Here is a 26,004-nt window from a genome sequence, read left to right as displayed (position 1 = left end):
CTGGAACTCTCTCCAGGTAAACTCCAGGTAAACATCAATTGTATGTATGTAAGGAATGGGTAGATCCAATTACTAGCCTCAAGAACCCTCAGCTAGCATATTCCTAGCCTCAAGAACCCTCAGCTAGCATATTCCTAGCCTCAAGAACCCTCAGTTAGCATATTCCTAGCCTCAAGAACCCTCAGCTAGCATATTCCTAGCCTCAAGAACCCTCAGTTAGCATATTCCTAGCCTCAAGAACCCTCAGTTAGCATATTCCTAGCCTCAAGAACCTTCAGCTAGCATATTCCTAGCCTCAAGAACCCTCAGCTAGCATATTCCTAGCCTCAAGAACCCTCAGCTAGCATATTCCTAGCCTCAAGAACCCTCAGTTAGCATATTCCTAGCCTCAAGAACCTTCAGCTAGCATATTCCTAGCCTCAAGAACCCTCAGCTAGCATATTCCTAGCCTCAAGAACCCTCAGCATATTCCTAGCCTCAAGAACCTTCAGCTAGCATATTCCTAGCCTCAAGAACCCTCAGCTAGCATATTCCTAGCCTCAAGAACCCTCAGCTAGCATATTCCTAGCCTCAAGAACCCCCAGCTAGCATATTCCTAGCCTCAAGAACCCTCAGCATATTCCTAGCCTCAAGAACCTTCAGCTAGCATATTCCTAGCCTCAAGAACCCTCAGCTAGCATATTCCTAGCCTCAAGAACCCTCAGTTAGCATATTCCTAGCCTCAAGAACCCTAAGCTAGCATATTATAGCCTCAAGAACCCTCAGCTAGCATATTCCTAGCCTCAAGAACCCTCAGCTAGCATATTCCTAGCCTCAAGAACCCTCAGCTAGCATATTCCTAGCCTCAAGAACCCTCAGCATATTCCTAGCCTCAAGAACCCTCAGCTAGCATATTCCTAGCCTCAAGAACCCTCAGTTAGCATATTCCTAGCCTCAAGAACCTTTAGCTAGCATATTCCTAGCCTCAAGAACCCTCAGCTAGCATATTCCTAGCCTCAAGAACCCTCAGTTAGCATATTCCTAGCCTCAAGAACCCTAAGCTAGCATATTATAGCCTCAAGAACCCTCAGCTAGCATATTCCTAGCCTCAAGAACCCTCAGCTAGCATATTCCTAGCCTCAAGAACCCTCAGCTAGCATATTCCTAGCCTCAAGAACCCTCAGCTAGCATATTCCTAGCCTCAAGAACCCTCAGCATATTCCTAGCCTCAAGAACCCTCAGTTAGCATATTCCTAGCCTCAAGAACCTTTAGCTAGCATATTCCTAGCCTCAAGAACCCTCAGCTAGCATATTCCTAGCCTCAAGAACCCTCAGCTAGCATATTCCTAGCCTCAAGAACCCTCAGCTAGCATATTCCTAGCCTCAAGAACCCTCAGCATATTCCTAGCCTCAAGAACCTTCAGCTAGCATATTCCTAGCCTCAAGAACCCTCAGCTAGCATATTCCTAGCCTCAAGAACCCTCAGCTAGCATATACCTAGCCTCAAGAACACTCAGCTAGCATATTCCTAGCCTCAAGAACCCTCAGCTAGCATATTCCTTGCCTCAAGAACCCTCAGCTAGCATATTCCTAGCCTCAAGAACCCTCAGCTAGCATATTCATAGCCTCAAGAACCCTCAGCTAGCATATTCCTAGCCTCAAGAACCTTCAGCTAGCATATTCCTAGCCTCAAGATCCCTCAGCTAGCATATTCCTAGCCTCAAGAACCCTCAGCTAGCATATTCCTAGCCTCAAGAACCCTCAGCTAGCATATTCCTAGCCTCAAGAACCTTCAGCTAGCATATTCCTAGCCTCAAGAACCCTCAGCTAGCATATTCCTAGCCTCAAGAACCCTCAGCTAGCATATTCCTTGCCTCAAGAACCCTCAGCTAGCATATTCCTAGCCTCAAGAACCCTCAGCTAGCATATTCATAGCCTCAAGAACCCTCAGCTAGCATATTCCTAGCCTCAAGAACCTTCAGCTAGCATATTCCTAGCCTCAAGAACCCTCAGCTAGCATATTCCTAGCCTCAAGAACCCTCAGCTAGCATATTCCTAGCCTCAAGAACCCTCAGCTAGCATATTCCTAGCCTCAAGAACCTTCAGCTAGCATATTCCTAGCCTCAAGAACCCTCAGCTAGCATATTCCTAGCCTCAAGAACCCTCAGCTAGCATATTCCTAGCCTCAAGAACGTTCAGCTAGCATATTTCTAGCCTCAAGAACCCTCAGCTAGCATATTCCTAGCCTCAAGAACCCTCAGCTAGCATATTCCTAGCCTCAAGAACCTTCAACTAGCATATTATTCCTAGTCTCAAGAACCTTCAACTAGCATATTATTCCTAGTCTCAAGAACCCTCAGCTAGCATATTCCTACCCCATTTGAACCTTCAACTAGCATATTCCTAGCCTCAAGAACCTTCAACTAGCATATTATTCCTAGCCTCAAGAACCCTCAGCTAGCATATTCCTAGTCTCAAGAACCTTCAACTAGCATATTCCTAGCCTCAAGAACCTTCAACTAGCATATTATTCCTAGCCTCAAAAACCTTCAGCTAGCATATTATTCCTAGCCTCAAGAACCCTCAGCTGGCATATTATTCCTAGCCTCAAGAACCTTCAACTAGCATATTCCTAGCCTCAAGAACCTTCAACTAGCATATTATTCCTAGCCTCAGGAACCCTCAGCTAGCATATTCCTAGCCTCAAGAATCTTCAACTAGCATATTCTAGTCTCAAGAACCCTCAGCTAGCATATTATTCCTAGCCTCAAGAACCTTCAACTAGCATATTCTAGTCTCAAGAACCCTCAGCTAGAATATTCCTAGCTTCAAGAACCTTCAACTAGCATATTCCTAGCCTCAAGAACCTTCAACTAGCATATTATTCCTAGCCTCAAGAACCCTCAGCATATTCCTAGCCTCAAGAACCTTCAACTAGCATATTATTCCTAGCCTCAAGAACCTTCAACTAGCATATTATTCCTAGCCTCAAGAACCCTCAGCTAGCATATTCCTAGTCTCAAGAACCTTCAACTAGCATATTCTAGTCTCAAGAACCCTCAGCTAGCATATTCCTAGCCTCAAGAACCTTCAACTAGCATATTATTCCTAGCCTCAAGAACCCTCAGCTAGCATATTCCTAGCCTCAAGAATCTTCAACTAGCATATTCTAGTCTCAAGAACCCTCAGCTAGCATATTCCTAGCCTCAAGAACCTTCAACTAGCATATTCCTAGCCTCAAGAACCTTCAACTAGCATATTATTCCTAGCCTCAAGAACCTTCAACTAGCATATTATTCCTAGCCTCAAGAACCCTCAGCTAGCATATTATTCCTAGCCTCAAGTACCCTCAGCTAGCATATTATTCCTAGCCTCAAGAACCCTCAGCTAGCATATTCCTAGTCTCAAGAACCTTCAACTAGCATATTCTAGTCTCAAGAACCCTCAGCTAGCATATTCCTAGCCTCAAGAACCTTCAACTAGCATATTATTCCTAGCCTCAAGAACCCTCAGCTAGCATATTATTCCTAGCCTCAAGAACCCTCAGCTAGCATATTATTCCTAGCCTCAAGAACCCTCAGCTAGCATATTATTCCTAGCCTCAAGAACCCTCAGCTAGCATATTCCTAGTCTCAAGAACCTTCAACTAGCATATTCTAGTCTCAAGAACCCTCAGCTAGTATATTCCTAGCCTCAAGAACCTTCAACTAGCATATTCTTAGCCTCAAGGACCCTCAGCTAGCATATTCCTAGCCTCAAGAACCCTCAGCTAGCATATTATTCCTAGCCTCAAGAACCCTCAGCTAGCATATTCCTAGCCTCAAGAACCATCAGCTAGCATATTATTCCTAGCCTCAAGAACCCTCAGCTAGCATATTATTCCTAGCCTCAAGAACCATCAGCTAGCATATTATTCCTAGCATCAAGAACCCTCAGCTAGCATATTATTCCTAGCCTCAAGAACCCTCAGCTAGCATATTATTCCTAGCCTCAAGAACCCTCAGCTAGCATATTATTCCTAGCCTCAAGAACCCTCAGCTAGCATATTATTCCTAGCCTCAAGAACCCTCAGCTAGCATATTATTCCTAGCCTCAAGAACCCTCAGCTAGCATATTATTCCTAGCCTCAAGAACCCTCAGCTAGCATATTATTCCTAGCCTCAAGAACCCTCAGCTAGCATATTATTCCTAGCCTCAAGAACCCTCAGCTAGCATATTCCTAGCCTCAAGAACCCTCAGCTAGCATATTCCTAGCCTCAAGAACCCTCAGCTAGCATCGACAACCCTATGAATGGAGAAACTTCAGTAATAAATACTCTTCACTGGTATGAAAAATATTCTGGATTAAAGACTGGAAAACTGACAAGCTGATAAAAAAATAACACTTGAAGAATGGAAGTCTTTACTGTTTACCTGGAGTTTACCTGGAGAGAGTTCCGAGGGTCAACGCCCCCGCTGCCCGGTCTGTGACCAGGCCTCCTGGTGGATCAGAGCCTGATCAACCAGGCTGTTGCTGCTGGCTGCACACAAACCAATGTACGAGCCACAGCCCGGCTGATCAGGAACTGACTTTAGGTGCTTGTCCAGTGCCAGCTTGAAGACTGCCAAGGGTCTGTTGGTAATCACCCTTATGTGTGCTGGAAGGCAGTTGAACAGTCTCGGGCCCCTGACACTTATTGTATGGTCTCTTAACGTGCTAGTGACACCCCTGCTTTTCATTGGGGGGATGGTGCATCGTCTGCCAAGTCTTTTGCTTTCGTTGTGAGTGATTTTCGTGTGCAAGTTCGGTACTAGTCCCTCTAGGATTTTCCAGGTGTATATAATCATGTATCTCTCCCTCCTGCGTTCCAGGGAATACAGGTTTAGGAACCTCAAGCGCTCCCAATAATTGAGGTGTTTTATCTCCGTTATGCGTGCCGTGAAAGTTCTCTGTACATTTTCTAGGTTGGCAATTTCACCTGCCTTGAAAGGTGCTGTTAGTGTGCAGCAATATTCCAGCCTAGATAGAACAAGTGACCTGAAGAGTGTCATAATGGGCTTTGCCTCCCTAGTTTTGAAGGTTCTCATTATCCATCCTGTCATTTTTCTAGCAGATGCGATTGATACAATGTTATGGTCCTTGAAGGTGAGATCCTCCGACATGATCACTCCCAGGTCTTTGACGTTGGTGTTTCGCTCTATTTTGTGGCCAGAATTTGTTTTGTACTCTGATGAAGATTTAATTTCCTCATGTTTACCATATCTGAGTAATTGAAATTTCTCATCGTTGAACTTCATATTGTTTTCTGCAGCCCACTGAAAGATTTGGTTGATGTCCGCCTGGAGCTTTGCAGTGTCTGCAATGGAAGACACTGTCATGCAGATTCGGGTGTCATCTGCAAAGGAAGACACGGTGCTGTGGCTGACATCCTTGTCTATGTCGGATATGAGGATGAGGAACAAGATGGGAGCGAGTACTGTGCCTTGTGGAACAGAGCTTTTCACCGTAGCTGTCTCGGACTTTACTCTGTTGACGACTACTCTCTGTGTTATGTTAGTGAGGAAATTATAGATCCATCGACCGACTTTTCCTGTTATTCCTTTAGCACGCATTTTGTGCGCTATTACGCCATGGTCACACTTGTCGAAGGCTTTTGCAAAGTCTGTATATATTACATCTGCATTCTTTTTGTCTTCTAGTGCATTTAGGACCTTGTCGTAGTGATCCAATAGTTGAGACAGACAGGAGCAACCTGTTCTAAACCCATGTTGCCCTGGGTTGTGTAACTGATGGGTTTCTAGATGGGTGGTGATCTTGCTCCTTAGGACCCTTTCAAAGATTTTTATGATATGGGATGTTAGTGCTATTGGTCTGTAGTTTTTTGCTGTTGCTTTACTGCCCCCTTTGTGGAGTGGGGCTATGTCTGTTGTTTTTAGTAACTGTGGGACGACCCCCGTGTCCATGCTCCCTCTCCATAGGATGGAAAAGGCTCGTGATAGGGGCTTCTTGCAGTTCTTGATGAACACAGAGTTCCATGAGTCTGGCCCTGGGGCAGAGTGCATGGGCATGTCATTTATCGCCTGTTCGAAGTCATTTGGCGTCAGGATAACATCGGATAGGCTTGTGTTAATCAAATTTTGTGGCTCTCTCATAAAAAATTCATTTTGATCTTCGACTCTCAGTCTGGTTAGCGGCTTGCTAAAAACTGAGTCATATTGGGACTTGAGTAGCTCACTCATTTCCTTGCTGTCATCTGTGTAGGGCCCATCTTGTTTAAGTAGGGGCCCAATACTGGACGTTGTTCTCGATTTTGATTTGGCATAGGAGAAGAAATACTTTGGGTTTCTTTCAATTTCATTTATGGCTTTTAGTTCTTCCCGCGATTCCTGACTCCTAAAGGATTCTTTTAGCTTAAGTTCGATGCTTGCTATTTCTCTGACCAGTGTCTCCCTACGCATTTCAGATATATTGACCTCTTTTAGCCGCTCTGTTATTCTTTTCCGTCGCCTGTAAAGGGAGCGCCTGTCTCTTTCTATTTTACATCTACTCCTCCTTTTTCTTAGAGGAATAAGCCTTGTGCATACATCGAGTGCCACCGAGTTAATCTGTTTTAGGCATAAGTTGGGGTCTGTGTTGCTTAGTATATCTTCCCAGCTTATATCGGTTAGGACTTGGTTTACTTGGTCCCACTTTATGTTTTTGTTATTGAAGTTGAATTTGGTGAATGCTCCCTCGTGACTAATCTCATTTTGTCGGTCTGGGGCTCCGCGCATACATGACTGAACCTCAATTATGTTGTGATCTGAGTATATTGTTTTTGATATGGTGACATTTCTTATCAGATCATCATTGTTAGTGAAGATGAGGTCTAGTGTATTCTCCAGTCTAGTAGGCTCTATTATTTGCTGGTTTAAATTGAATTTTGTGCAGAGATTTAAAAGCTCGCGTGAGTGAGAGTTTTCATCAGAGCTGCCTCCTGGTGTTATTACTGCAACAATATTATTTGCTATATTCCTCCATTTTAGGTGCCATAAGTTGAAATCCCCCAGGAGCAAGATGTTGGGTGCAGGAGCTGGAAGATTTTCCAGACAGTGGTCAATTTTTAACAGCTGTTCCTGGAATTGCTGGGATGTTGCATCCGGAGGCTTGTAGACTACCACAATGACTAGGTTTTGGTTCTCGACCTTTACTGCTAAAACTTCCACTACATCATTTGAGGCATTTAGCATTTCTGTGCAAACAAGTGACTCTGCAATGTACAGGCCAACCCCCCCCTTTTGCCTGTTCACTCTGTCACATCTGTATAGTTTGTAACCTGGGATCCATATTTCGTTGTCCAAGTGATCCTTTATGTGGGTCTCAGTGAAAGCTGCGAACATTGCCTTTGCCTCTGCAAGCAGTCCACGGATGAAAGGTATTTTGTTGTTTGTTGCTGGCTTTAGACCCTGTATATTTGCAAAGAAGAATGTTATCGGACTGGTGGTATTGTTGGTACTGGGGGGGGGATTTTTTTTCCGGCATTAGTATCTGTATCTGTTGGTTTGGAGTGGAGGCCATCGACTGTGGTTCCACTCCAGGAATGACTGGACGTTTAGGGTATATTAGCGGTAGAATATAACTATGTGCAAGGATGTTAAGAAGACTTGAAATATAATATTACAAGAACCCCAATGGAAATAAGTCACTTTGCCTGACTTTATTGGGCTATCCTGGAAACATAAACACATATGCAGTTTAATGTGATCCTTTATTGACAACGTTTTGCCCACACAATGGGCTTTTTCAAGTCACAAACAGATCTACCTGGGGTAGAAGGTACGGGAGTATTTATAGTCCTCCCCAGGTAGATCTGTTTGTGACTTGAAAAAGCCCACTGTGTGGGCGAAACGTTGTCGATAAAGGATCACATTAAACTGCATATGTGTTTGTTTCCATTGTGTCAGTATTTTATACCATTTATTTTCATTGGTCTATCCTGGTGGGTAATTTGCCTAGTTGGGTTATTGAGGTATCTAGTTGGGTTATTGAGGTACCTAGTTGGGTTATTGAGATACCTAGTTGGGTTATTGAGGCTAGGACTTTGGGTAGTTTCAAATTTAGGTTGGATAAATACATGAGTGAGAGGGGTTGGATTTGAGTGGGACTTGCATACCAGAGCTTATTTCTTGGGTGGCATTGAAAATTGGGTTGGTCAAATGTTTTGTTAGTGGGATGAATTGTAAAGGACCTGCCTAGTATGGGCCAACAGGCCTGCAGTGCTCCTCCTTTCTTATGTTCTTATTTACACACATTATTATGTATAATAATTGTAGTCACACAGATTTGTGTACCTGTACCTAAATAAGCCTACTTACACTTGAGTGCATTTTATTGGTTTAACTTTACATCCGCTAGGGATTTTGTCAATTCTGCGATATTGATCAAATCTCGAGTGGATGAAACACCTCGATAAAATACCATAAAGTGTAAGTTTATTTATGTATAGGCACACAAAACCCTGAATATTGTCTTAGGAATGTATGTCATGTGAGAACAATGGTATGTTGAGCAGCATATCAGTTAAGGGTCTTTCAAGTGGATGCTTGTCTGCTTCTGAGAGTGTGTCTGCTATAAATGAACACTGATTCATACTACAGTGGACCCCCGGTTAACGATATTTTTTCACTCCGTAAGTATGTTCAGGTGCCAGTACTGACCGAATTTATTCCCATAAGGAATATTGTGAAGTAGATTAGTCCATTTCAGACCCCCAAACATACGCGTACAAACGCACTTACATAAATACACTTACATAATTGGTCGCATTCGGAGGTAATCGTTATGCGGGGGTCCACTGTATTTGACAATGTTTCAAGGTTAATTATTAAAAAAAAGCCAGATACATGACTAGCACTGTCACCCCACTATGAGACATTACTAGGTCTAAGAAGGTTATTACCTACCCTCATTAGAATGCAGACATCCACACCATCCTTGTAAGTTTATTTAGGTACAGTATAGGTACACGTAAGTACAATTATCATACATATTAACATATTCTTAACAATTCGCATGCTGTATGACCCTTATGGGTTTATTGCTTAGTTATGATTATAATACAGTGGAACCTCAAATATCGAACTTTCTTAGTTCCAGACGGCTGTTCGAGTGCCGTTACCGAATGAATTTATTCCCATCAAGAATAATGTAAATTAGATTAGTTCATTTTAGACCCTCAAAAATACACTTATAAAAGCACTTACAAAAATATACTTACATAATTGGTTGAGCTGGGAGCAGTTCGATATTTGAGGTTCCACTGTAATTATAATTAACATTTCGCAAACTGGCAAAATTATTCGTAAACCTTATCTCTCGGCCCACAGCAGGATTCGAACCTGCACACACTGCATCAGAGTATGCAGCATTTTATCCACACAGCCAGACTCTAAACCTGAGGTCTGGCTGTGTGGATAAGGTACTGCGTACTTTGATGCAGTGTGTGAAGGTTTGAATCCTGCTGTGAAATGAGAGAGAATAACAGTAACACGTGTAAATTACCTGGAGTTTACCTGGAGAGAGTTCCGGGGATCAACACCCCCGCGGCCCGGTCTGCGACCAGGCCTCATGGTGGATCAGAGCCTGATCAACCAGGCTGTTAGTGCTGGCTGCACGCAATCCAATGTACAAGCCACAGCCCAGCTAGTCAGGTACCGACTTTAGGTGCTTGTCCAGTGCCTGCTTGAAGACAGCCAGGGGTCTATTGGTAATCCCCCTTATGTATGCTGGGAGACAGTTGAACAGTCTTGGGCTCCTGACACTTATTGTGTTGTCTCTTAACGTGCTAGTGACGCCCCTGCTTTTCATTAGAGGGATGTTGCATCATCTGCCGAGTCTTTTGATTCTGTAGAGAGTGATTTTCGTGTGCAAGTTCGGTATTAGTCCCTCTAGGATTTTCCAGGTGTATAAGATCATGTATCTCTCCCGCCTGTGTTCCAGGGAATACAGGTTCAGGAACCTCAAGCGCTCCCAATAATTGAGGTGTTTTATCTCCGTTATGCGCGCCGTGAAGGTTCTCTGTACATTTTCTAGGTCAGCAATTTCACCTGCCTTGAAAGGTGCTGTTAGTGTGCAGCAATATTCCAGCCTAGATAGAACAAGTGACCAGAAGAGCGTCATCATGGGCTTGGCCTCCCTAGCTTTGAAGGTTCTCATTATCCATCCTGTCATTTTTCTAGCAGATGCGATTGATACAATGTTATGGTCCTTGAAGGTGAGATCCTCCGACATGATCACTCCCAGGTCTTTGACGTTAGTTTTTCTCTCTATTGTGTGGCTGGAATTTGTTTTATACTCTGATGAAGTTTTAATTTTCTCACGTTTACCATATCTGAGTAATTGAAATTTCTCATCGTTGAACTTCATATTGTTTTCTGCAGCCCACTGAAAGATTTGGTTGATGTCCGCCTGGAGCCTTGCAGTGTCTGCAATGGAAGAAACTGTCATGCAGATTCGGGTGTCATCTGCAAAGGAAGACACTGTGCTGTGGCTGACATCTTTGTCTATGTCAGATATGAGGATGAGGAACAAGATGGGAGCGAGTACTGTGCCTTGTGGAACAGAGCTTTTCACCGTAGCTGCCTCGGACTTTACTCTGTTGACTACTACTCTTTGTGTTTTGTTTGTCAGGAAATTATAGATTCATCTACCAACTTTTCCTGTTATTCCTTTAGCACATATTTTGTGCGCTATTACACCATGGTCACACCTGTCGAAGGCAAGTGACTTATTTCCACTGTAGTGCTTGTTGCTGTTGTAGTGGGGCCCAGCTCCTGGTCCCATTATGTGTGCCTCTAATCTTTTGACTACTGCCCATACAATGGGTATGAAGTGCTTAATAATATTATTGTTGTTATTGGGGTTACTAAAACCAGCAAAGCCCTACTGAGCCCTTCCTCCACAAAAGTCTGAGTATATTATTATTTGTCCTGTGGCTCGGCTGGTAGCAAACTTGCCTCACACATTTAGTGTCCTTGGTTAGATCTCTGGCACGGGTGGAAACAGACATGTTTCCTTATACCTGCTGTCCCTGTTCACATAGCAGTAAGTAGGGACCTGGGCATCAGTCACCTCACACCTGCTGTCCTTATTCACCTAACAGTAAGTATCTGGGTGTTAGTCGACTGGTGTGGGTGGCATCCTGGGGGACAAGATTAAAGGACCCCAGTGGAAATAAGACACACTGACTTTCTTGGGTCACCCTGGGTGACTAACCCTCCAGGTTAAAAATCCAAACAAAATCTTTTCTCAAATCTAGGCTGGAATAGAGAACAAATCTTCCTCCAGCAGAGCCACATAACCCCCTTCTTGAGTCAGCAAAGACTGGCTTGGTGATGATCTAGACACATGTACAACAGTACTAGATTTCTATTAAATAAAGAGAAGAATATAGAAACAGCAGCAGTAGTGGTGAGGTAGAGATGTGATCAGTCTATCAAGATGTTCTTGTAGAGCACCACAGCTGGTGCTATATTTAGGGAATCTAGTCACTTTGACTTTTTGGGGTTATCCTATGTAAGTTAATTTAAGCACAAGTATACATAAGTATATATAAATTATCTAGGATAGCCAAAAAACTAATTCAAATGTAATTTACACTATTTATGATAATTGTACCTGTGTGTATCTGTGCCTCAATAATCTTACTAACCATTTTGAACTCCAATGGAAATAAGTCAAAGACTTTTTTGGGTTGTACTCTTGTAAACTTGTACCTAAATAATCTTACTTTCAATGTCTGGTGCCTTGATGCTAATGAAGGAATCTTGAAGTTATCCTCCCTTAATTAGCTCAAACCTTGTAAGTTTATTTAGGTACAGGTACACATAAATACGTACTAGTTAAGCAAATTATCATACATAAGTAAAATATCTAAACTGTCGTATCTGAGCACTTCTGCAAAGACAGTGATTATGTGTGAATGATGGTGAGTGTTGAATGATGGTAAGTTTTTTTTTTTGGTGGGGGTCTTTCTTTTTGGGGGGTCTTATTTTTTGGTGGGGTGTTTCTTTTTGGGTGGGGGTCTTTCTTTTTGGGTGGGGGTCTTTCTTTTTGGGTGGGGGTCTTTCTTTTTGGGTGGGGTCTTTCTTTTTGGGTGGGGGTCTTTCTTTTTGAGTGGGGGCTTATTTTTGGGTGGGGTCTTTCTTTTTGGGTGGGGGTCTTTCTTTTTGGGTGGGGTCTTTCTTTTTTGGAGGGGTCTTTCTTTTTGGGTGGGGGTCTTTCTTTTTTGGTGGGGTCTTTTTTTTTGGGTGGGTTTTTTTTTTTGGGTTGGGGTCTTTCTTTTTGGGTGGGGGTCTTTCTTTTTGGGTGGGGTCTTTTTTTTTGGTGGGGTCTTTCTTTTTGGGTGGGGGTCTTTTTGGGTGGGGGTCTTTCTTTTTTGGTGGGGTCTTTCTTTTTTGGTGGGGTCTTTCTTTTTGGGTGAGGGTCTTTTTGGGTAGGGGTCTTTCTTTTTGGGTGGGGTCTTATTTTTGGGTGGGGTCTTTCTTTTTGGGTGGGGGTCTTTTTGGGTGGGGTCTTTCTTTTTTGGTGGGGTCTTTCTTTTTGGGTGGGGGTCTTTTTTGGGTGGGGGTCTTTCTTTTTGGGTGGGGGTCTTTCTTTTTGGGTGGGGGTCTTTTTTGGTGGGGTCTTTCTTTTTGGGTGGGGTCTTTCTTTTTGGGTGAGGGTCTTTTTGGGTAGGGGTCTTTTTGGGTGGGGGTCTTTCTTTTTGGGTGGGGTCTTTTTGGGTGAGGTCTTTTTTTTGGGTGGGGTCTTTCTTTTTGGGTGGGGTCTTTCTTTTTTAGGTTGGGTCTTTCTTTTTGGGTGGGGTCTTTCTTTTTATGGTTGGGTCTTTCTTTTTGGGTGGGGATCTTTCTTTTTGGGTGGGGTCTTTCTTTTTGGGTGGGTTTTTCTTTTTTAGGTTGGGTCTTTCTTTTTTAGGTTGGGTCTTTCTTTTTTAGGTTGGGTCTTTCTTTTTTAGGTTGGGTCTTTCTTTTTTAGGCTGGGTCTTTCTTTTTGGGTGGGGTCTTTCTTTTTGGGTGGGGTCTTTCTTTTTGGGCAGGGTCTTTCTTTTTGGGTGGGGTCATTCTTTTTGGTTGGGGTCTTTCTTTTTGGGTGGGGGTCTTTCTTTTTGGGTGGGGTCTTTCTTTTTGGGGGGGGTCTTTCTTTTTGGGTGGGGTCTTTCTTTTTTAGGTTGGGTCTTTCTTTTTGGGTGGGGTCTTTCTTTTTGGGCGGGGTCTTTCTTTTTGGGTGGGGTCTTTCTTTTTGGGTGGGGTCTTTCTTTTTTGGGTGGGGTCTTTCTTTTTGGGTGGGGTCTTTCTTTTTGGGTGGGGTCTTTCTTTTTGGGTGGGGGTCTTTCTTTTTGGGTGGGGGTCTTTTTTTGGTGGGGTCTTTCTTTTTGGGTGAGGGTCTTTTTGGGTAGGGGTCTTTTTGGGTGGGGGTCTTTCTTTTTGGGTGGGGTCTTTTTGGGTGGGGTCTTTTTGGGTGAGGTCTTTTTTTTGGGTGGGGTCTTTCTTTTTGGGGGTGGGGTCTTTCTTTTTTAGGTTGGGTCTTTCTTTTTGGGTGGGGGTCTTTCTTTTTGGGTGGGGTCTTTCTTTTTGGGTGGGGTCTTTCTTTTTGGGTGGGGTCTTTCTTTTTGGGTGGGTTTTTCTTTTTTAGGTTGGGTCTTTTTTTTTTAGGTTGGGTCTTTCTTTTCTAGGTTGGGTCTTTCTTTTTGGGCAGGGTCTTTCTTTTTGGGTGGGGTCTTTCTTTTTGGGTGGGGTCTTTCTTTTTGGGTGGGGTCTTTCTTTTTGGGTGGGGTCTTTCTTTTTGGGTGGGATCTTTCTTTTTTAGGTTGGGTCTTTCTTTTTGGGTGGGGTCTTTCTTTTTGGTGGGGGTCTTTCTTTTTGGGTGAGGGTCTTACTTTTTGGTGGGGGTCTTTCTTTTTGGGTGAGGGTCTTACTTTTTGGTGGGGGTCTTTCTTTTTGGGTGGGGGTCTTTCTTTTTGGGTGGGGATCTTTCTTTTTGGGTGGGGTCTTTCTTTTTGGGTGGGGTCTTTCTTTTTGGGTGGGGATCTTTCTTTTTGGGTGGGGGTCTTTCTTTTTGGGGGGGGATCTTTCTTTTGGGGTGGGGTCTTTCTTTTTGGGTGGGGTCTTTCTTTTTGGGTGGGGGTCTTTCTTTTTGGGTGGGGGTCTTTCTTTTTGGGTGGGGGTCTTTCTTTTTGGGTGGGGGTCTTTCTTTTTGGGTGGGGGTCTTTCTTTTTGGGTGAGGGTCTTTCTTTTTGGATGAGGGTCTTTCTGGGTGGGGTCTTTCTTTTTGGGTGGGGGTCTTTCTATTTTAGGTTGGGTCTTTCTTTTTGGGTGGGGTCTTTCTTTTTTGGTGGGGGTCTTTCTTTTTTAGGTTGGGTATTTTTTTTTGGGTGGGGGGTCTTTCTTTTTGGGTGGGGGTCTTTCTTTTTGGGGGGGGGTCTTTCTTTTTAGGTGGGGTCTTTCTTTTTGGGTGGGGATCTTTCTTTTTGGGTGGGGGTCTTTCTTTTTGGGTGGGGATCTTTCTTTTTGGGTGGGGTCTTTCTTTTTGGGTGGGGTCTTTCTTTTTTGGTGGGGATCTTTCTTTTTGGGTGGGGATCTTTCTTTTTGGGTGGGGTCTTTTTGGGTGGGGGTCTTTCTTTTTTAGGTTGGGTCTTTCTTTTTGGGTCACCCTGCCTCGGCGGGAAATGGCAACGTGCCTAAAAAAAGGGTAAGAGGTGTAAATTACCAAACATAACCCAAAAGAGTCAGCGACTTGTTTCCACCTGTTTCCACCGGAGTCCTTAATTACCTTCCAGTCCCCAAATGTATATCTCCAATGGACTTAGTTCTTCTTCAATATGATAATTAAATGTCAAACCTACTACACGAGGGTTATTAAGGCTGTATGTCATGTTTACCACCAGTCATGAATACTGTAGTGGACCCCCGGTTTACGATCAGCTCCTAATCCAACCAATTATGTAAGTGTATTTATGTAAGTGCGTTTGTATGTGTATGTTTGCGGGTCTGAAATGGACTAATCTAATTCGCAATATTCCTTATGGGAACAAATTCGGTCAGTAATGGCACCTGAACATACTTCTGGAATGAAATAATATCGTAAACCGGGGGTCCACATTGCCTAAAATATGGATTAAATTCAGTGTACTATATACCGTCAGAATTGTTTTATTCATATATCACACCATAAAGGTAATTCAACTTCTTGTACAAGTAGTACTGTACTTCAAACATTATTAAATTTATAATTAGTACCTTATAATCTTATACATACATAGTACTTAGTACATTGTTAATCCTACCTCTCATACTTCAGACCTTACTGATAATCCTACCTCTCATACTTCAGACCTTACTGATAATCCTACCTCTCATACTTCAGACCTTACTGATAATCCTACCTCTCATACTTCAGACCTTACTGATAATCCTACCTCTCATACTTCAGACTTTACTGATAATCCTACCTCTCATACTTCACACCTTACTGATAATCCTACCTCTCATACTTCAGACCTTACTGATAATCCTACCTCTCATACTTCAGACCTTACTGATAATCCTACCTCTCATACTTCAGACCTTACTGATAATCCTACCTCTCATACTTCAGACCTTACTGATAATCCTACCTCTCATACTTCAGACCTTACTGATAATCCTACCTCTCATACTTCAGACCTTACTGATAATCCTACCTCTCATACTTCAGACCTTACTGATAATCCTACCTCTCATACTTCAGACCTTACTGATAATCCTACCTCTCATACTTCAGACCTTACTGATAATCCTACCTCTCATACTTCATGCCTTACTGATAATCCTACCTCTCATACTTCATGCCTTACTGATAATCCTACCTCTCATACTTCATGCCTTACTGATAATCCTACCTCTCATACTTCAGACCTTACTGATAATCCTACCTCTCATACTTCAGACTTTACTGATAATCCTACCTCTCATACTTCAGACCTTACTGATAATCCTACCTCTCATACTTCAGACCTTACTGATAATCTTACCTCTCATACTTCAGACCTTACTGATAATCCTACCTCTCATTCTTCATGCCTTACTGATAATCTTACCTCTCATACTTCAGACCTTACTGATAATCCTACCTCTCATACTTCAGACCTTACTGATAATCCTACCTCTCATACTTCAGACCTTACTGATAATCCTACCTCTCATACTTCATACCTTACTGATAATCCTACCTCTCATACTTCAGATCTTACTGATAATCCTACCTCTCATACTTCAGATCTTACTGATAATCCTACCTCTCATACTTCATACCTTACTGATAATCCTACCTCTCATACTTCAGACCTTACTGATAATCCTACCTCTCATACTTCAAACGTTACTGATAATCCTACCTCTCATACTTCAGACCTTACTGATAATCCTACCTCTCATACTTCATACCTTACTGATAATCCTACCCCTCATATTTCATACCTTACTGAAAATCCTACCTCTCATACTTCATACCTTGCTGATAATCCTACCTCTCATACTTCATACCTTACTGATAATCCTACCTCTCATATTTCATACCTTACTGAAAATCCTACCTGTTGTAAATTCTTCTTCAGATCATAATAGACAAATGCTATGACAACATGTTGTTGCTAATGTCCTGACCTTAGTTATAAGTTCAACACCCATGGAAGTGAGAGCAGAGGCCTGGTCAGTCAGGACTGTAGCAACAGCAGCAGCAGCTGGTAAAAATGTCTGCTTGTGGTAGTTCTGTATTGCTCGTAACTGGGAATCACGAATGGCCTGGGTAACAGCTAAGCTTTTTTCTATACTGACTTGTCCTGCATATAGCTGTGGAAGAAAGGTCAGGTTAGGTAAAGTTTGATGACCCACAGTTGGAGCTTTCTGTGGAAGAGGAAGATGGGTCCTTTTATGCTCTATGGTTTCCTCATTATTATCAAGGTGAAGTAATTTTTTTAGTGGTTTTAGAGTCATATAAATCAAGAGTCATATAAATCAAGAGTCATATAAATCAATGTTTCCCTAGCCCACTACACACCTGATCTGAGGCGACTTTCTCTAAAGCTGTGATCTGTGCTGTTGAGGTCCTGACAAGTGAGGCGATCTGGTTTGAGAGTGCCTCCAGCTCCTGTCCCCTCTTCTCCAGCCTCCCACCGAGGTTGTCACGAAGCTCCTTACAGAAAGAAGCCTGAGTGTCTGTGAACTGCATGAGCGCCTCGTCCATTCGTGAGATTTTCTGGTTGAATCCACGACGGAAGTCAGTACTCATGCGGTGAGTTTCACGGGCACGTTGATTGTCCATCTTCTGATCGCTGTATCAGGAGGGACCGCGGGGAAGGGTGGGAAGTCATAAACCAAGAATAAGGCAGTAAGGAGAGACAGAGGGAAGTCAAGACGGGAGAGGGAGGGCAAGTGCGAAACATTGGGGAGACAGAGGGAAGATGTGGAAGATGGAAATTGGAGAAATGGAGGAGAGAGTCAAGAAGGGAGAGAGAGGAAGTATGGATAGGAAAGCGTGCAAAACAGGAAAGAAAGAATCAGACGGAATGGAGGGACATTAGGGAAGCAGGAATGGTAAACGAGTATTGTAGTGATATCGATAGATAAGTGAAGGTTTAACAGGGCGATATTCGATGATTGATGTGAAGAGATGCAGGAAATGAAGATAATGAGAGAACAGAGGTACAGGATAACAATTATAAAAGTTGACGAAGCTCAATACAAAATAAAATAAAGGTTGGGAAGGAATATAGAGGTAGGATAATCAAAGAGATAAAGATGTAGGAAATTAATGCAAATGCAGAAAAAAAGAATACAGATAATAGTAAAGAAGAATGTAATACAAGGAATTGTGGGAAGGAGCGGAAGGTAAAGGATTTTTTGGTTTTGGGACAGAGAGGGAAAAAAATTATATTGAAAATGTATTAGTGTGTGTGTGTGTGTGTGTGTGTATGTGTGTGTGTGTGTGTGTGTGTATGTGTGTGTGTGTGTGTGTGTTTTGAATTGTGAACACTGTCAGTTACATTTGTGTAACAAACTGAGAGTACTGTGTGAAATACATTTAGAAATTCAAAATACACTAGATACTTTTAGGCATATCAAATTACTGAGTGTGTTTTACAAACATAGTCTGGAACATCAAGTATACTTACCATGCAATACGTGGCACTTATTGAATGTACTTGTACATGTAATACATGAATGTGGGTTACAATTACAAGTACTCAGGATACAGCTGTATTTATATATAGAATACATCACAAAGCTATGTTAAACATGTATAATACAAGTGCATGGCTACAATTACTATGTCATTAAGGTGGGCTACTTACAAGTATGTCTAATACAGCGGTATTAATGTATACAATAGATGCAGAAGCCTGGTCACTCACCTATAAGCCTGGTCAGCCAAGTCGGGCTGTGCCTGAGTGAATATCGTAGTTGGCGTGCTCTTGGGCGTTGTTGAAGTCGTTACGTTATTGGCTGTATTTAACTGTTTATTCTTCTTGTCACGACGTCTTTCCCTCCTCTGCTGTCGTTCCTTGCGACGAATGAGTCGTCTTCTGCGGCGGAAGTCTCTCCAAGCCTTGCCACCGCCGCAGGTGGCCAACTTTCGCTGTGGCGAAGGAAGACACGACCTGCAAGCATTGGTCCTCGCCCTCAGGTCTCGTAGTTGTCTCTCCAGGAGAGCCACATACTCCTGCTGGTGAACAGTACTAATATATTCCTTGACAACAATAGTTTCATGTATCAGCATGTACTCCTGATGTTATTAATTTAACATTAGAATTAGGCTGGGCAAGTATACGACTGGGTATGGGTACGTGTGAGTTAGATCTGCCTAATATGAGCCAGATTGTAATAATGTTGGTAGAATTACAGACAATATGTAAAGTAAAAGGACACAAGTGCAACTAATGTGACATTTTACTGTGGCAACGTTTCGCTCTCCAGGAGCTTGACAAAGCTCCTGGAGAGCGAAACGTTGCCACAATAAAATGTCACATTAGTTGCACTTGTGTCCTTTTACTTTATATAATATGAGCCAGTAGGCCTGTTGCATTGTTCCTCCATTCTTGTATATTGGGGAATCCACTGTAAATACCTAGTGTTCAGCCGCATTAACTTTAAAACAAACTAACAGAAACTAACCTAGTTAACTGTGAGAATATAAAAGTACATAAACTGTTACATTCACAGTCTGTGTTAACATTACCTTATCATCGTGGCCGTCAGTGTCTGAAGTGGATGACTGGTCATCCAGCTCAGTGTCTGAACTGGAAGACTGGTCATCCAGCTCAGTGTCTGAACTGGAAGACTGGTCATCCAGCTCGGTGTCTGAACTGGAAGACTGGTCATCCAGCTCGGTGTCTGAACTGGAAGACTGGTCATCCAGCTCGGTGTCTGAACTGGAAGACTGGTCATCCAGCTCAGTGTCTGAGCTGGAAGACCGGTCATCCAGAACTTCTGGTTTCAGGCTACGTGGAGGTCTTGTACTTCGCGGTGAGAGGTCCACTGATAAAGGCACCTCCAGCGGCCTCACATCGAGCTTGGCATCGCCCAACATGGCTGGTATTCCTGAACTCGCCGATCTCTGTGAAGGTGCCGCAGATATTGATGGGGGAGACTGGACTGATAATCGTGAGATGGAAATTGGTGATGGTGAAGGAGGAGAAGCTGGTGGTTGATTACGTGATACTGGAGAAGGAGGAGAAGGGCTAGTGCGAAAAGTGGTGGGTGGAGGCGATGATGATGAGGGTGTGTGTTTAATGGTGGTGATGGTGGAGGCAGTGGTGGCCACCAGTGGCAGAGGTGCAGGAGGCAATGGCAGTGGAGGCGAGGGCGAAGTGGAGGCAGCCTCTAGGTCCAGGTCGAACCTGAGAGGGAGTTGAGTGGAACCTAATTGACAGAAGAGAAGGTCCCTCCTCAGTGACGACACCTCGGCCCAGTAGTCCTGTCAGGGAGAGACAAACACCTATAAGTAAATTCATTCAGGTACACACAAATACAGTTACATAGATTATCATACATAGCAGCATATATGTGGAGAACTTACGTAGATTATACATAGCAGCATACATGTGGAGAACTTACGTAGATTATACATAGCAGCATACATGTGGAGAACTTACGTAGATTATCATACATAGCAGCATATGTGTGGAGAACTTACGTAGATTATACATAGCAGCATATATGTGGAGAACTTACGTAGATTATCATACATAGCAGCATATATGTGGATCACCTGGGATAACCCAAAAAATAGTCATTGACATATTTCCACACTCCCATCCTCTCTAAATGGATTAAATACACATGGTTTATAACTTAAAGCTGTATGGCCCTAGTAAGTTTACCACTTTGTTTTGATTATAATAATAATAGTTATAGCTTAAAGTATGCGAATAATAACTATTCTAGTAACCTGGAGTTTACCTGGAGAGAGTTCCGGGGGTCAACGCCCCCGCGGCCTCCTGGTGGATCAGAGCCTGATCAACCAGGCTGTTACTGCTGGCTGCACGCAAACCAACGTACGAGCCACAGCCCGGCTGGTCAGGAACCGACTTTAGGTGCTTGTCCAGTGCCAGCTTGAAGACTGCCAGGGGTCTGTTGGTAATTCCCCTTATATATGCTGGGAGGCAGTTGAACAGTCTCGGGCCCCTGACACTTATTGTATGGTCTCTTAAAGTGCTAGTGACACCCCTGCTTTTCATTGGGGGGATGTTGCATCGTCTGCCAAGTCTTTTGCTTTCGTAGTGATTTTCGTGTGCAAGTTCGGTACTAGTCTCTCTAGGATTTTCCAGGTGTATATAATCATGTATCTCTCCCGCCTGCGTTCCAGGGAATACAGGTTTAGGAACATCAAGCGCTCCCAGTAATTGAGGTGTTTTATCTCCGTTATGCGCGCCGTGAAGGTTCTCTGTACATTTTCTAGGTCAGCAATTTCACCTGCCTTGAAAGGTGCTGTTAGTGTGCAGCAATATTCCAGCCTAGATAGAACAAGTGACCTGAAGAGTGTCATCATGGGCTTGGCCTCCCTAGTTTTGAAGGTTCTCATTATCCATCCTGTCATTTTTCTAGCAGCTGCGATTGATACAATGTTATGGCCCTTGAAGGTGAGATCCTCCGACATGATCACTCCCAGGTCTTTGACGTTGGTGTTTCGCTCTATTTTGTGGCCAGAATTTGTTTTGTACTCTGATGAAGATTTAATTTCCTCGTGTTTACCATATCTGAGTAATTGAAATTTCTCATGGTTGAACTTCATATTGTTTTCTGCAGCCCACTGAAAGATTCGGTTGATGTCCGCCTGGAGCCTTGCAGTGTCTGCAATGGAAGACACTGTCATGCAGATTCGGGTGTCATCTGCAAAGGAAGACATGGTGCTGTGGCTGACATCCTTGTCTATGTCAGATATGGGGATGAGAAACAAGATGGGAGCGAGTACTGTGCCTTGTGGAACAGAGCTTTTCACCGTAGCCGCCTCGGACTTTACTCTGTTGACGACTACTCTTTGTGTTCTGTTAGTGAGGAAATTATAGATCCATCTACCAACTTTTCCTGTTATTCCTTTAGCACGCATTTTGTGCGCTATTACGCCATGGTCACACTTGTTGAAGGCTTTTGCAAAGTCTGTATATATTACATCTGCATTCTTTTTATCTTCTAGTGCATTTAGGACCTTGTCGTAGTGATCCAATAGTTGAGACAGACAGGAGCGACCTGTTCTAAACCCATGTTGCCCTGGGTTGTGTAACTGATGGGTTTCTAGATGGGTGGTGATCTTGCTTCTTAGGACCCTTTCAAAGATTTTTATGATATGGGATGTTAGTGCTATCGGTCTGTAGTTCTTTGCTGTTGCTTTACTGCCCCCTTTGTGGAGTGGGGCCAGGTGATATTTATATATCAGTATACATAGGCAATAGATTCCACATTAATTACTTGGAAATTGGTCCTTACTTTTGCATCAAAATTTTTAATTAACTTAAAAGATTATATTATTATTAGTGGTAGTACCTGTTGTATTCACGGGAGAGCGCTCAACCCGTAGGGATACTACAGCATCTTGGGAAATGGAAGGCATTCGGGTTTGATCCAAGGGGAATAGCAGGGTTTTTTTTGGGGGGGATCAAGAGTTTTACATCACAGAATTATTTAATTTTGTCCCGAGGCGAGAGTAATGGACAGAACCAATTATCTGTGACCCAACAATATAATTATTATAATTGTGGGGGTAGCGCTAAACTCGTAGGATTATACAGCTCAGGGGGGGATGGAAGGTATTCAGGGTTAATTCAGGGAACCGGAGCACAGATCCAATTCCCTAGATCAAGAGCCCCTCACCAACGTCAAGGAACCTCCCTTGAGGGGCTAAACGATATAAAAAGAGTATATTCACAGGGAACAACTGTAGACTGCAACAGACCAGTGAAGTAGCAGCAGCTGTAGCAGCTGTAGCTGTAGCAGCTGTAGTAGTAGCAGCAGCTGTAGCAGCTGTAGCTGTAGCAGCAGCAGCAACACACACAACAAGAGGCATTCTTGAGACTCCCAGCTCCTGGGCCTGGGCCCAGGAGCTGGGTTATGGCTGGAATAAGATCGTGTAGTGCTTGCTGCCTTTGCACCTCCTGCCATCTGCTGCTGTGCAGCAGATGGACTAGGCCTGGGTACAGTTGGTCCCAGAAGACGAGGAGGTACTTGTACCTCCTCTCATGGCAGACATTGATCTCAGACTCTCACAAATCAACAGAGGACACAGCTGACACACCATTACTGATCTCAACTCCATCCAAGGCTGCTGTCTCACTATGTTATATTTCTCCTCATCCATGGCTGCTGTCTCACTATGTTATATTTCTCCTCATCCATGGCTGCTGTCTCACTATATATTTCTCCTCATCCATGGCTACTGTCTCACTATATGTTATATTTCTCCTCATCCATGGCTGCTGTCTCACTATATGTTATATTTCTCCTCATCCATGGCTACTGTCTCACTGTATGTTGTATTTCTCCTCATCCATGGCTGCTGTCTCACTATATGTTATATTTCTCCTCATCCATGGCTACTGTCTCACTATATGTTATATTTCTCCTCATCCATGGCTACTGTCTCACTATATGTTATATTTCTCCTCATCCATGGCTGCTGTCTCACTATTGTTGTATTTCTCCTCATCCATGGCTGCTGTCTCACTATATGTTATATTTCTCCTCATCCATGGCTACTGTCTCACTATGTTATATTTCTCATTCATGGCTGCTGTCTCACTATGTTATATTTCTCATCCATGGCTGCTGTCTCACTATGTTATATTTCTCATCTATGGCTGCTGTCTCACTATGTTATATTTCTCATCCATGGCTGCTGTCTCACTATGTTATATTTCTCATCCATGGCTGCTGTCTCACTATGTTATATTTCTCCTCATCCATGGCTGCTGTCTCACTATGTTATATTTCTCCTCATCCATGGCTGCTGTCTCACTATGTTATATTTCTCATCCATGGCTGCTGTCTCACTATGTTATATTTCTCCTCATCCATGGCTGCTGTCTCACCGTATGTTATATTTCTCCTCATCCATGGCTGCTGTCTCACCGTATGTTATATTTCTCCTCATCCATGGCTGCTGTCTCACCGTATGTTATATTTCTCCTCATCCATGGCTGCTGTCTCACCGTATGTTATATTTCTCCTCATCCATGGCTGCTGTCTCACTATGTTATATTTCTCCTCTAAGATCACATAAGAACAAAGGTATTATAAACATCACTGAACCTGCCACAATCATCCACAATGTCTCACTAAGTTATATTCCTCCTGTAAGATCACATAAGAACAAAGGTATTATAAACATCACTGAACCTGCCACAATCATCCACAATGTCTCACTAAGTTATATTTCTCCTCTAAGATCACATAAGAACAAAGGTATTATAAACATCACTGAACTTGCCACAATCATCCACAATGTGTCACTAAGTTATATTTCTCCTCTAAGATCACATAAGAACAAAGGTATTATAAACATCACTGAACCTGCCACAATCATCCACAATGTCTCACTGTGTTATATTTCTCCTCTAAGATCACATAAGAACAAAGGTATTATAAACATCACTGAACCTGCCACAATCATCCACAATGTGTCACTGTGTTATATTTCTCCTCTAAGATCACATAAGAACAAAGGTATTATAAACATCACTGAACTTGCCACAATCATCCACAATGTCTCACTAAGTTATATTCCTCCTCTAAGATCACATAAGAACAAAGGTATTATAAACATCACTGAACCTGCCACAATCATCCACAATGTCTCACTAAGTTATATTTCTCCTCTAAGATCACATAAGAACAAAGGTATTATAAACATCACTGAACCTGCCACAATCATCCACAATGTCTCACTGTGTTATATTTCTCCTCTAAGATCACATAAGAACAAAGGTATTATAAACATCACTGAACTTGCCACAATCATCCACAATGTGTCACTAAGTTATATTTCTCCTCTAAGATCACATAAGAACAAAGGTATTATAAACATCACTGAACCTGCCACAATCATCCACAATGTCTCACTGTGTTATATTCCTCCTCTAAGATCACATAAGAACAAAGGTATTATAAACATCACTGAACCTGCCACAATCATCCACAATGTGTCACTGTGTTATATTTCTCCTCTAAGATCACATAAGAACAAAGGTATTATAAACATCACTGAACTTGCCACAATCATCCACAATGTCTCACTAAGTTATATTCCTCCTCTAAGATCACATAAGAACAAAGGTATTATAAACATCACTGAACCTGCCACAATCATCCACAATGTCTCACTAAGTTATATTTCTCCTCTAAGATCACATAAGAACAAAGGTATTATAAACATCACTGAACTTGCCACAATCATCCACAATGTCTCACTGTGTTATATTTCTCCTCTAAGATCACATAAGAACAAAGGTATTATAAACATCACTGAACTTGCCACAATCATCCACAATGTCTCACTAAGTTATATTCCTCCTCTAAGATCACATAAGAACAAAGGTATTATAAACATCACTGAACTTGCCACAATCATCCACAATGTCTCACTGTGTTATATTTCTCCTCTAAGATCACATAAGAACAAAGGTATTATAAACATCACTGAACTTGCCACAATCATCCACAATGTCTCACTAAGTTATATTTCTCCTCTAAGATCACATAAGATCAAAGGTATTATAAACATCACTGAACTTGCCACAATCATCCACAATGTCTCACTAAGTTATATTTCTCCTCTAAGATCACATAAGATCAAAGGTATTATAAACATCACTGAACTTGCCACAATCATCCACAATGTCTCACTAAGTTATATTTCTCCTCTAAGATCACATAAGATCAAAGGTATTATAAACATCACTGAACTTGCCACAATCATCCACAATGTCTCACTAAGTTATATTTCTCCTCTAAGATCACATAAGATCAAAGGTATTATAAACATCACTGAACTTGCCACAATCATCCACAATGTCTCACTAAGTTATATTTCTCCTCTAAGATCACATAAGAACAAAGGTATTATAAACATCACTGAACTTGCCACAATCATCCACAATGTCTCACTAAGTTATATTTCTCCTCTAAGATCACATAAGATCAAAGGTATTATAAACATCACTGAACTTGCCACAATCATCCACAATGTCTCACTAAGTTATATTTCTCCTCTAAGATCACATAAGATCAAAGGTATTATAAACATCACTGAACTTGCCACAATCATCCACAATGTCTCACTAAGTTATATTTCTCCTCTAAGATCACATAAGATCAAAGGTATTATAAACATCACTGAACTTGCCACAATCATCCACAATGTCTCACTAAGTTATATTCCTCCTCTAAGATCACATAAGAACAAAGGTATTATAAACATCACTGAACTTGCCACAATCATCCACAATGTCTCACTAAGTTATATTCCTCCTCTAAGATCAC

General features: G+C 42.4%; 1 protein-coding gene and 1 long non-coding RNA gene across 4 annotated transcripts in view; one reads left to right on the top strand and one right to left on the bottom strand.

Moving 5' to 3' along the window:
* LOC138855426 (uncharacterized) overlaps positions 1–26,004 on the top strand; it is a 341,731-nt gene that overhangs the window by 38,441 nt on the left and 277,286 nt on the right. The gene's annotated exons all lie outside the window — the stretch shown is intronic.
* LOC128700899 (serine-rich adhesin for platelets) overlaps positions 1–26,004 on the bottom strand; it is a 348,673-nt gene that overhangs the window by 49,939 nt on the left and 272,730 nt on the right. For 2 of the 3 annotated variants that reach the window (XR_011394661.1, XM_070104712.1), the window contains exons 2-5: positions 19,211–19,948; positions 18,387–18,697; positions 17,033–17,306; positions 16,639–16,824 (exon numbers count right to left, since the gene is read on the bottom strand). Coding sequence is in view for 2 of the 3 variants with exons in the window: in XM_070104712.1 (XP_069960813.1) it covers positions 16,639–16,824; positions 17,033–17,306; positions 18,387–18,697; positions 19,211–19,948 (1,509 nt within the window). In the remaining variant the exon portion in view is untranslated. The remainder of the gene's footprint in view (positions 1–16,638; positions 16,825–17,032; positions 17,307–18,386; positions 18,698–19,210; positions 19,949–26,004) is intronic. The other variant, XM_070104713.1, reaches the window with a different exon arrangement.

This window comes from Cherax quadricarinatus, chromosome 94 (genome assembly GCF_038502225.1).
Source record: "Cherax quadricarinatus isolate ZL_2023a chromosome 94, ASM3850222v1, whole genome shotgun sequence".
Classification (NCBI taxonomy): domain Eukaryota; kingdom Metazoa; phylum Arthropoda; class Malacostraca; order Decapoda; family Parastacidae; genus Cherax; species Cherax quadricarinatus.
Note: the sequence above shows the minus strand (reverse complement) of the source record. Positions and strands in the feature narration are given on the sequence as shown.